The sequence below is a fragment of the Colossoma macropomum genome, unplaced genomic scaffold (genome assembly GCF_904425465.1).
Source record: "Colossoma macropomum unplaced genomic scaffold, Colossoma_macropomum, whole genome shotgun sequence".
NCBI classification, from domain to species: Eukaryota; Metazoa; Chordata; class Actinopteri; order Characiformes; family Serrasalmidae; genus Colossoma; species Colossoma macropomum.
In genome coordinates, this window is record NW_023494804.1 from 22251865 (window position 1) to 22264813 (window position 12949).

Below are 12949 nucleotides of genomic sequence, written 5' to 3' on the forward strand. Positions count from 1 at the left end.
TAAATGCATACATTGTGGTGAGGTACATGCAGGGCGTTGAAAGGCAAAATAGTTCCCAAAGAAAACGTATTATTTACTATTATTTTACCATTATCAGCATTACATATAAAAACAAGTTAACACATCATAAGAACAAGTTTAAATATGGTACTTTTCTACAAATTTTAGAGCATAGTAATTTTTGCCATATAACATAACCTTTGCCCAAGCCACATTTTATGATTTTTGTTCCCAATATGTAAATTCAGCAAATGAACATTAAGTGTGCATTTAAAACATGCAGAAGTGTGATTGCTGTAGAGGATGTGGTCATTTATCAACAAAACATGCAGTTTGACCACAGGTGTATGAGGCTGTAATATCAAAAATTGCATCAAACCTAAATATACTGGTGTCATTTCACCCCTAGTGATTTGTTAGTCTCATTTGCATATTGAGCAGTATCAGTATTGCTAACACGAACATCTCGATAACGGTTAACAAACAATATATTGTGCAGCTCCAATAAAATACTAAAATACAAAGAGCCCCATTAGCAACATCCACAGAGAGTTTATAGTTATACTTTTATTATTAGTCCACTATGACTGCTCAATATTGATTTGTGTCTCTCCTCCTCTCTCTCTCTTTTACAGTGTCTGAGGTCCGTGTGTGTGTGTGTGTGTGTGTGTGTGTGGGTGTGTGTGTGTGTGTGTGTGTGTGGGTGTGTGTATGAGTGCGTGTGTGTGGGAGGATGAGCTCTAAGCGGAGTTTGTTGGTGCGGCTGGTGCCATGCCGGTGTCTGAGGGGGGAGGAGGAAACGGTCACGTCGCTGGACTACTCCCACTGCAGTCTGGAGCAGGTGCCCAAAGAGATCTTCAGTTTCGAGAAGACGCTGGAGGAGCTCTACCTGGATGCCAACCAGATTGAGGAGCTACCTAAAGTATGTGTGCCAGTTTGTTGGTAGTATGATGAATCGACGATAGTTGGACATTTTAAATGCGAGACAAAACACTGTTCGTGGTTTTAAGATGCACAAAAGGAAATCCTACAATCGTATGCAAAAGTTTGAGCACCTCTAGTCAAATTAATGCTTTGTTGATTTGCTAAAAGAAAAAAACACATCCTGCTACAGAGAATGTATAATCTGCTAATTGTAACTCAAGTTTAGTATGTTGGAAGAAAATAGAACATAAAAAATAAAACGTTTTTATCAATATTCAGCAAATAAAAAGTAATTATGCATTAAAATATGTATTAGAAGTGTGTTATTTGAACAAGATCTGTTAACTTTTCACTCAGAAAATCAACAAATTATCATTTGTCCTGAGGTGCCCAAACTTTTGTTGTGTCATAATCTGTGTTTTAATAAGTGTCTTCTTTCAGTCTTATTTTAAAATGTTGTCTATGTCATATGCTGTCTCCTTTCAAAACATTCCATAGCTATTTATTTATTTATTTATTTATTTGGCTGTGTTCATGCCTTCCATATTTTTTTTTTGAGAACATCCATTTGGACTAAACTGACTGACTTTCCATAAATTGTTACAAATTTAAAAGAAAATTTTAGATTTCTGAGCCTAACAGTAGGCTGCAGTAACAGAAGCATATAAGCTAACTTAACGCTGTAAGATTTACCCATTTGAACAAGAAGCGATTTATAAGCTGTAAATTGATTTTTTTAACCAAGCCAAACCATACCAAAGTTACAAAGTAGTTAGCTTAACAAGTAAACAGGTTTATGACCAGAAACAGGAGTGTGTGTATTTTGTCTGGTTTAAACAGGTTTCTCTGTGGTGCTACTACATTACTTGCTGTGGCGTCCTCAAAGCTGCTGCAAATGTCAAATGAGAGGCTTCTCGATCTGTAATTAATATACTAGTTCATAAATATGGATGCAGCTGTGATTGCCTCATTTTAGGTATCTCTAAGAGTTTATTCACAATATATTAGTGTGTTTAAACATGAGCCTACCGATGATCTTTAGCCCTGTTTGCGCTGCATTAGTTTCACTTGTGGAGCTTCTAAAGTGATTACCAATGAAGTTTGTGATTTTAATGATTGCATCAACTAAAAATGTACAGATCTTCAAAATAATTGGCTGAATCCGAAGCTCCCTCAGTAATAGTAGTCGTGTTCTAAACCATGTCATTCTAATGGTATAACAAAACTTACTGATAGACCCAGCAGTGCTCTGTGTTGTTATTTTTATTGAGTGCATAATGTATCACTGATGGGAGCATCTTAGCTGTGACTTTTCAGTTCATTGTATCTGTGGGAATTTAGAGAAATTACACAGATACTTTATCACATGCCTGCTGAACAGTTAAATCCTGAAAAATTACATCATTTACATTGCATTGTGAAAACTGTCACCAGAAAATGGTTGTAAAATTACACACTTAATTAAATATTATATTAACTTTATATAGCCACTGTTAGCTTTGGACTTCAGCAGTTAGGACCTTAATGTTATATCAGGTAATTGTGAGCAGTAAATGGCAGGAAATCATTATTTTTAGCCACTTCACATGTGCAGTAGCTTCTAAATACTTGTTTTTGTGGTTAAGCTAACAATGGGCACATTCGATTTTTAAAAAATTTATTTTTTGAAGATGGTTCCTTTTGACAGAAGTTCAGCTCAAAGCAAATTTCATATGACCGTGTTTTTTATTCCATTCAGATGGTTACTGGTTGTGGATTGTTGTATCTATTGCATGAATTCAGAATTATGCAACATGCCTCCTGAGACTCTTTCACAGCTCATTAGACTGTTAAGTCAATTTAATAATAATCAAACAAGACGTACATACTGTGCAAGTCGAGCAACACTTCATTCCAGTACCATCAGGCTGTCTCGCGTATATGGCTGCTCTTGTAGTGATCATAATAATATTGAAACTGCAGTATTGCAGTATCATCACCATGGTACCACTGAAGGTTTACTGCGGTTGTGGGTTTGGTCCATGCCAAAGTGCTTAGTTCGGATTTTCCAGTTACTGCCTGTTGCAGCATCCTGATAAACAGTTTAAATCAGTACATCCACGTACTGAGAACATGCTGTTAATACCCCTGTATAATAACATTCCTTACAAATTACCATTTATGACACTGAGTCACTGTCCACAATATAGACACTTAACTGGGTTTGGACCCATGAAAATCCATTAAGTCCTCATTAAGCCTCTAAACCTGATTGTGTCTCGATTTTATCTTTAAGTCCAGTAATGATTAGTAGCCATGGGTGGAACTGTGACTCACTGGACAGTGCAATAAACCATCAGTCTGAAGTAATCTTTTTCTTTTCTTTCTTTCTTTCTTTCTTTTGTTCTTTCTTTTGTTCTTTCTTTCTTTTATTTCTTTTTTTTTTCCACAGCAACTCTTTAACTGCCAGTTACTGCACCGACTGAGTCTGCCAGACAACGACCTCACCGTGCTGCCGCCGGCCATCGCTAACCTCATCAATCTCAGGGAGCTGGACATCAGCAAGAACAGTAAGCCAAAAAAAAAGGCCAATTTTACCTCTCTTTCCTAAGTTTAAATCTTATATCTGTGTCTTGTTACTCTGTTTAATTATTCAGTCCTTGAACAGCCTGATATCTCTGGGTGTGTTCAGTAACACAAATCAAGATGATCAAGGTTGAGTAGAAAAACAGTGCTTTTTGTTGTTGATTTATCTGTTTATCAGCGCTCTACAGAATTAGCACAATATTAAGTGTCTGTCACTTCTGGAGAGATTAAAGAGACAGTTTTTTTCAATTTCCCCTTAGCCCAAATGTAACTGATCAGCCATGACCTGTTTGTTGTTCAAAGTTTGTAGTTGTAGTTTGTAAAAATGAACAAAAGTGCATTGCACATCTAACAGTCATGAATCTTGTTTTTTTTGTCTGTACTTTTGTCCTTTTTTTTTTATAGATAAGTGTCATAGTGTCAGAAAGCACACAAGCAAGACAATTTGAGATTTGTTTACTGAAGTACTTGATGCAGTTTGATGGAACTGATAATTTCGTTTGCAATGTTTATAATTGGTGGGCTATAAACTTCCTTTACTTAGCCTTGCAGCTCCAGTGTAAAACAAAAATAAGTGAACTTCAGACTAGGGATACATTGATAAATTTTTTTTCAGTACAAGTAAATTTTTTTGTACTCGCTGATGACTGATGCCATACTAAGTTAACCTATTTAGAGTTAAGTAGTTGCTAGTGAAAATAAGTAAAATCATTAAAGTCTATCTGATTTTAAATGAAGTGCATTAGCTAGCTATGCTGTATTATACGCTACCTTGGATTGAGTAGCACTGCAGTGGAGAAGAGCGAGTTTTGTTCCATGTCAGAAAATCACTTCTGTAAAGCTGTAGTTTTGTTCCTCAGCTGTGTCCTTCAACAACAGCCTCTGTAGTACAGTTACATCTGAGGCTAGCGCATCCGAGGAGCTCACTTGTGGAGTTTGTCTTCTCTGAGTCTTTTCTTTGGCTGGTTAAGCTGTAGCTATAGTCCTCTAAACCAGACATACACTGTGCGATTTTAGGAATCTTGTTCTTCGGTGAGTTTGTACATTTAAACAGTCATGTGCAGACAAAGCCAACAATTTCTAAATTCACACTGTACGAAAACGCTCCGTTCATGCTGTGTGAAACGCAGGCTCTACAGTCAGCTCTGTCCATGAACAATTTCAAATTAAGCTGTTTCATTTAAAATAACATGCTGGGCTCCAAGTACTGAGCAGACATGCTGAGAAACTAAGCAATGCTAAATCAAGTGGTGATGTACACGGTAGGTCAATACAGCCTCCCTACAGCCTGTTTTACGAAAAAAAATCACGTTATCAATGTTTATACCTCGCTATTCTGTTCAGTCAGAGTAAAATATATGGATATATATGGACTTTGGTAGTAAATGTCATCTTTTTCCACCTCTGTTTAGCTCCGTTTGTTGGGGAAGTGGTTGTGATTGTGTGTTTTAAAAATTCCTGGCGGGAATATACCAACACAGTGTTTTAAGTGAATCGTGTCCGATTGTCACAGAGTCAGTAACACTTCCATATGTGAGCAGAGCCTTTTTTGCTGCGTTCGTTCATTAATCCTCTCAGGTTACATCTCACGATATCAGCTGGTATCGGAATGTTGATATCACTTTTCCATGCACGCACAGCTGTAGATTTGTGATTCTGATGTGGAGCTGCTTGTGTTGAACAGGCCTGAGCCTGCACCGAACTCTCCTCTCAGTCCTCTCACTTTTCTACACTGTCACTTCCTGCCAGTCACCTCAGAGAAATTCTCAATGCAGAGTTTCTCACCTCCCACTAATGAATGGAGTGCTGTCGTATGTGGCGCTGAGTGAGTGGATTGGGATTCAGGGGAGGAGATTCAAGAGCTGCCAGGTGTCACTCAGCTCCAGCATTACACTCTTGAATATACAGGGTCAGTGTCGATGCCATAGAAGAACTTAAGTTTAATTCTTTCATGTCCAGTAGCTAAACTTTGTATGATGAAGGAAAAATTACACAGGCCTTGTTCTGATTGTTCTAAAGTAATGATTTTGTTGCTGTGCCTTGGACTAGAATCATTAGAATCTTTTGTGTCTTTTTCATACTTTAAATTTACAATCAGTTTGGCTTTTGTGTTGTTTTATTTAAATGAATTAGTCCCATGTGGCAAAAAGATTGAATTTATTATGATAAAGTCATGCTAACCTTAGTTTTAGCCAAATGGTTTGATCGATTTGAAACGGATTCAGATTTGTCCTCAAGCAAGCTCAGAGAATGTGAAGACCAAAAGAAATAAAAAGATTCCAGATTTGGAAGTAAATGAGTTAATAATAATTGTATCTGTGTATTTACATGTCACTGAATCAGCAAAAACAAAAAAAAATGGTAGACTAAAAAAGTGATTGCACAGCTTATTCAATTCCCAGGTGGTTGCTAAGGTGATGCCAGTTGGTTACTGTGGTATTTTAGGTGGTTGTAAGAGTGTTGCTAAATATCCCAGGATATCCCCGTGTTATCCCAGGTGGTTGTGAGGATGTTGGTAAGCAGCTCCTGTTTCATCTCAGGTTCTTGCTGAGATGTTGCTAAGAGGTTGCAATGCCATGTGGTTTGTAGGGTATTTTTGGGGTACTTCTATCATGGTGATATGAAAGGGGTGCACAAACTTTTGGCCACATAGTTATGCTGCTCATTCCTATGAGGTAACTGTATATCCAATCAAAACATGTAATAGCACACCACTCCTGATCAGACCGAACATTCCTTAGTTGGTTTGTTGCCGATATTTCATAAATAGTGGGACGAGTTAAGAGGACAGAAGCAGGAGATGATTCGGATAACAGTGGTGTTGGGCATCAATGATTAAATGCTGAGTAAAAGCTTAATGAGAACTTCTCCTTTGTTGAGTAGGAAATCGTGTCACCACTACACAATCTCTAGAGAGCCGCGCCTGCTCTTGTGAGTACTGTTGTACGATGGGAAATGGACACAGGCGCTCCACCAGGGTACAGAGAGTTCCTGTTTCAGATTAGTAAGCGTAACATAAGTGTAACTGTTGTCTGGTGTAAAAGTGCTGTCAGTGTGCCACTCAAAAGTTTGGAGACACTTACTTGCAATAGTTAAGAGTTTTAGTATTTTTACAATGTTCTACATTTTAAATAATAGTGAATATATCAAGACTTCTGTTTTTATTTTTATCAAAGTACCCCATTTTGCCTTGGTGCAGCTTTACATACACATTGCTTATTGAAAATGACTTGCATTATAAAAATATTTGTTAGACATTTTGAGCATTTAAGCATGAATCAGTGGATCATTATTGACTGGTACTGTATATGCGATGATGTGACTGATATGCTTGATGTTTGTTTTCTCCAGCAGAGTTTAAAGCATTAGATTAGGCCTCCTGTTGCCTAATATGACCTATAGGGTCTTCAATATATTTAGTTTCACTGTAAATCTTTCTTTCTTTCTTTCTCTCTCTTCTTCTTTTTTCTTTTATCTTCTGTCCTCTCTCTCTCTCTCTCTCTCTCTCTCTCTCTCTCTCTCTCTCTCTCTCTCTCTCTCTCTGTGTGTGTGTGTGTGTGTGTGTGTGTGTGTGTGTGTGTGTGTGTGTGTGTGTCTGTCTCTCTCTCTCTCTCTCTCTGTTTAGTCATTGAGTGCCCTCTTAAGTGGGAGGAAGTCAAAACATAAGGAGCAGTAAAATAAACTCCTGAGTCTAATGCTCCTCAGGGTCAGGATGTTCTCTCTGACGACAGCTCAGATGCTCGGTCAGCGCTGATGTGCGAGTGTCTGCTCGCATTTGGGTAGCATATTCTCACCTGTGGTTACTCGCTGCATGCGTCTGCGTCTGTGTGAGGATGTTACCATAACTTTAATTTTAGAGCGAAAGGCCTGCGGTCGGAGAAAGAGGAAATGTGCAGTGTAGCACTAACGCACCTTAAACGCAAATAAACTGCAGAAGTCATTTGGTTTCTCTTTACATCTAAAAAACAGTTTTGCTAAATCTATTGACTCAGTGCAGCCTTCAGACATTTTACACTGAGGATTAGGTGTGGGAATCTCTAGGCACCTTTCGATTCGATTACGATTCAGAGGGCTGCAATGTGATTATAAAACGATTATCGATGCATCTGAGGACTTGGTAGTTTTAAAGCAAAGTATTTGCAATGATCCATAATGAATTTACGTCCAGTATCTTTTATTAATAAAACAAATGGAAGTGATGTGGCAAGTGAACTAGAAGGCTCTCATTCACTGCTCTTGTTTGGAGAAGCTACTGCCACTTATCTGTGATAAAATGCGCTGTTACGGTGAAATAAGATCCAGTGGTAATGGATGACCACGCAGCACATTATAGCCGTCCTACCCAATTTTTTTAGTGATTTTATAACTTCGGTTTTGGTCTCGTGTTGGTGGGGGGGGCGGGGCGGGGGGTTGTTGGGTGCGCGAAAGCCCTGTTTCGCACCGACTGAGAACTGTCGTGCAGACTCCAGGTCACCTAGCAACGAGGTTTCGCCTGGCTAGTAGCGAACGAAAAAGGAAAAGAGAAAGACAGACGAACATTTGGAGATGAATGGACGCATTTATAAGCAGCGCAGTTGGTTTCCTGGTGCGTTAAATCTGCAACGAGAGACTGTCAAACACTAAAATGTTGCGAAGATGAAGTCGCTTCTCTTTCTAATTTTCCCGTTCCACCTTAAATGGTGCTGCATTTACATTCGGCGCCTCGGTCAGAATTTAAGGTGGAACGGGAAAGTTCAGCAAGAAGCTGGAGAATGAGAAGCGACTTCAGCCTCGTAAAACAGCGGAACGCTGAGAGACATTTTACAAGAAACTATTCAACTTTTGAGGAAAAGTTTTCTGGCGGAGTTGGAAGAGAAGCGGCTATAGCTAAAGCTTAAAGCAGAGCAGAGTAAGTCCGCGTTTTCGTTTATATTTTTTTAGCCTAAACTAGGACATTATCACATACTGGACATTAAATGTTGTGGCTCCCTAGGTGGTTTGATTTTTGTTGAAAGGACAAAATGGCTCATTTGTGTTGTGACTCCTGAACTAACCTGGCTTTAATGCAAAGGGAGCCGGTCGGATTTCTCGCTCATCCAGTTGTGTTTATGTGCCGCCACAGACTGTCCGGGCGCTACACTTACCCACTTTTCCACCAAGTTCCGCCCTTTGCGTTCCGTCCACATTACGTTATAAATTAAATATTTAGGAAAATCGATTTTTGACATTGGTGAATCGATTCAGAATTGTTCACGTCTGCATCGCGATGCATCTAAGAATCGAGTTTTTCAGGAACCCCTACTGAGGATAGAGGGATAAATCGATATTTGTATTGACCCCTAAAGATAAATGTGGGTGCAAAAATGGTAAAACACCTGTACATCCAGTGTTATTTCTGAAATGAAGGGTTTTAATAGGGAGTTTGTCCACTTGCTGCAGTAACAGCCTCTACTCTTCTGTGAAGTGTTCACACTAGACTGCTGTGAGGATTTGATTGCATTCAGCCACAAGAGCATTAGTGGTGTCAGGTACTGATGTTGGAAGATCGGTTCTGGATGTTTCAGCTGATCCCAAAGGTTTTGGATGGAGTGACGTTGCTCCAGAGAATTGCACCTCCATCTACAGCGTGAAGGGCAAAGGTGTTTCCTGCTACACAATACTAACCTTTTAAGGCTCCAGAGCATCCCATTCTGTTGTTGGAGTGGAGATTACACAAGCTGTGTGATACCTATGTCAGCAGTGGGTGCACCTTAAATTGACTTAATTCACTAATTAGGGTTGTCTTGAAGGGTAGGTTCTGGTGCAGGAGTAGCAGAACAAAATAAAGCATGATAATGTCAGAAATTCCACATACTACACCTTTATTTATATATTTATACAGTGTAAAGACATCAGCACACAAACAAAATGTTAATAATGTGACACAAATGACTAAAGTACACTGTGTGTTTGATTCATTTCAGGCATACAGGAGTTTCCAGAAAACATTAAGAACTGCAAAGTCCTTGCAATTGTTGAAGCGAGTGTGAATCCCATTTCAAAGTGAGTGTCTTCCACCCTCTGCTTAACATAAGATAGATTTATAAAGCTTTTAGGGTCAGTCAGCATGTGTAAATAATGTATTAAATGAGAGCACTGTTTGTTATTGGAGATATAACATGCTTAGAATAGTTTCCTGGACAAGAATCAAGGTTAGTACTAGACTACACAGCATTCTAAATAGAAGTTGTTCACTGAAAGATTAATGAAGGACTAGGTTTAATCCCTGTCCAGGAGAACCACCCCCGTAGGGTTCCAAAATAAAGCCTAGGTCTAGATTAAAATGTTTTGTATTTTGTACAATTTAGTCCAAGCTTAATCCATACCTAGAAATCCAGTCCATAGCACCTTTAATTGGAATATAGAGTCATACATAAAAGTTTGAACACTCCTGGTAAAATTGTTTTGTTGATTTTCTAAGTGAAAATAAGTTTTACAGATAACATACTTAAATATTGCAATTTTTGCAATCATGAGATGTTTGGATATCTGAATAAACAGAAGCGTTTTTGAAATAATCAAGTGAGAAATGGTTACCTTTGTTATAAGCATTGATATTAAATACTAAAGCAAGTTAAATGGCCTAGAGCAAGCAGTACTTAAATCAAGCTGCTTTGGATGTATAATGTATTAGTTTGCTTTCGTTGGTCTGAATCACAACATTGATTATTGTTGATTATGCAGACTCCCTGAAGGATTCACGCAGCTCCTCAGTCTGACACAGCTCTACCTGAATGACGCCTTCCTCGAGTTCCTTCCAGCCAGCTTCGGCAGGTCAGACGCACACCTGCTCGTTTCTACACATGGGATCATACTTTAGTTTTTTAAACACAAACGCACGCACACACACACACACACACACACAGAGGTGTAAAATTCATGTCCAGAAAGTAAAAATCCTTCCCAGGATTTTGTTCCAACTGCCTGGACAGCTCGGCTGGTGGTTTGATCTAACTAGAGAAGCCAGGCTGTTGGAACAAAAATCATGGGGAAGGATTTTTACTTTCTGGACCTGAATTTTACACCTCTGCACACACATACTCTTTAATCCAGTCCACAGCACCTTTTATATTATATTTTATATATATGTTAACAAATCTATACGGTGGCTGGAGAACAGCGAGAAGTCAAGAAACAGACGTGTTTCTCTAACTGTATATGCCTAAAAATATATGCATAACTTTTTAAAAATGTAAGTCATTCTTGTATATTTATGGTACTTATTATTAATTTATATTTATTCCAATGTTACGAGTTATAAACAATTTTCATTTCTGCCTAAGACTTTTGTGTAGTACTGCTTGTAAATGCCTATGTAATAATAATTTACAGTTGAATGCAAAAGTTTGAGCACCCCTGCTCAAATGACATTTTACATATTGGGCAAAAAATCTGGCCTGTGCAAAAGCTATGGCACATTTTTAATTTTATTTTTTTGTTTATTATTTTGTGTTAATCTCAGCAAGTAAATAGAAGCCGTGCACTAAAAAAAATCATTTGTGTGTTCACTGTAGAAGACATGTTAGTTTCAAACCTTTGCACATGACTGTTTATAACATTGGTATAACAGAACACATCTCCAGAAAGATTTGGTTCCAAGTTATTTTGTAGTATTTCTATTGCTCCATTCACCATGAAACACATTCTAAAGGCTAACTTGCATTTTAAAATTCTGTAAAAATAAATAAATAATATTAATAATGATAAAAATCAACAAAGAGAAAGATGGTTCATTTCTGACAGCCATGATATATGAAATAAAAAAAATTACGACATTAACTTTTGCAACCAAAAAGAAATGGTTCTGATCTTTCACTTTACAAAAAAATTAAACATCTTTGTAAGAAGCACTTTATAAACTCTGAAGGTTTTCTCTTGTTTTATTACAGTGTTAGGCTGTTTCTGTCCTGAAAGCGTACAAAAACAAACACAGCCACACACTTACTCTCACAATCGATCAGTAAGTTAATCAGTCGAGTGATAAAACCCTGCAGTATTCAGACCCCATCTCTAGAGAGCAATGAGATAATCCTGGAGGCTAGCATTTAAGAAGCATTGAGTCAACAGTTGCCGTCTCTCACAGGAGGTGGATCTTGGTTTTCTTGGGTGTTGGTATCAGCCTGTTGAGAAGTTGAATTGCACAAGCTGTTACACTGAGATCCAGAAAGTTCATCTTCAGACGTAAGCGAGCATTCCATGAACTCTTATCGTGTCTGTAGCAGCAGGAAGTTCTCCATCCTGCAGAAGCTCAGGCGCTCTGATGAAAGGTCATTAATCAGAAGACTCGGTGTACATAAATACATACATACTCAGATGAACATGCACATATATGTAAGATTAGATCATTCCTTTTACTGTACTCCCACAGTGTCAGTCTCTGTTCCCTCCTCATGTCAGAGTTCACACACTGACAACACAAATGCTCAGATACAGTGGATGAAAGTACATGTGCAGTGTAACCTTTATCAAGTGGCTGTGGGTGTTTTTAAGGCAGTTTTTGCTCAATGTAGTGAATTTAGATCATGAATGGTTTTAATATAAATTATGTAAATACAAATTCTGGAAAGGTCTCGGACATGATTAGATGTTTTGTTCCTACATGAGTGTAAGGGTATACCAGATTATGTTAAAATGATGAATTGAGGTGTGTACTAGGGGTTTATGTATGTCCTGAGTATATTATATGGTGATGTATATTAATAGATAAAAAGCTTAAAGGAGAATTCCACCAAATTTTTAAAAATTCATTGTGATGTAAACAGCCATTCAGAGTGGCTTGATGTGAAATGTGCATTTGTAGAGAAACTAATAGATTCAGATTTTCTTTACAACGTTGGTGATAGGAACCAGGGGTTGCAATGTCTTCACCAGAGATATATTTTATTTACTATACAAAATGACCAGTGAACCTACCTTTAAAATCGTGATTTAAAGTAGTGCCTTTTTTGCTTTACAGCACCCTCCATGTACTTCTCCACCCAGAATGGGTTAAAAAAAAAAACGTTTTAGGCCAAAACCTTATTTCAAAACTTCTGTAAAATGATGTCATAGAAATCAAGCAACATAGTCATAACCATTTTGCATACCAGCTTTGTGATGAGGCATTCAACACTGTGGGTCTGATTCCTATCGCAACCGCTGTGAACAGTTCTGTCTATAGGTTTCTTTAGAACAAAGCATTTCACATCAAACCACTCTGAATTTGTTTATATTTTAACCATTTAATTACACAGAAATTTAAAAAGCTCTGCTTTAGTTGGCAATTCTATTGACCTGAGTATTGAATAATTTTTATTTCTCCTTTTTAATTCATTTAATTAATTTAATTTCTCTTTTTCTGTTCTTAGGCTAACCAAACTGCAGATCCTGGAGCTTCGGGAGAACCAGTTAAAGATGCTGCCAAAGTAAGTCCAGCACTGGAGCTAATGTGATATAATGAAAA

General features: G+C 37.9%; 1 protein-coding gene across 3 annotated transcripts in view; it reads left to right on the forward strand.

Annotated features, from left to right (window-relative positions):
- Positions 1-628: 628 nt before the first annotated feature.
- erbin (erbb2 interacting protein) overlaps positions 629-12949 on the forward strand; it is a 65569-nt gene continuing 53248 nt past the window's right edge. The window contains exons 1-5 of one of the 3 annotated variants that reach the window (XM_036595711.1): positions 629-922; positions 3356-3473; positions 9432-9510; positions 10192-10281; positions 12855-12911. In XM_036595711.1, coding sequence (XP_036451604.1) covers positions 734-922; positions 3356-3473; positions 9432-9510; positions 10192-10281; positions 12855-12911 — 533 coding nt within the window. In that variant the 5' untranslated portion in view covers positions 629-733. The remainder of the gene's footprint in view (positions 923-3355; positions 3474-9431; positions 9511-10191; positions 10282-12854; positions 12912-12949) is intronic. The other 2 variants (XM_036595712.1, XM_036595713.1) reach the window with 2 other exon arrangements.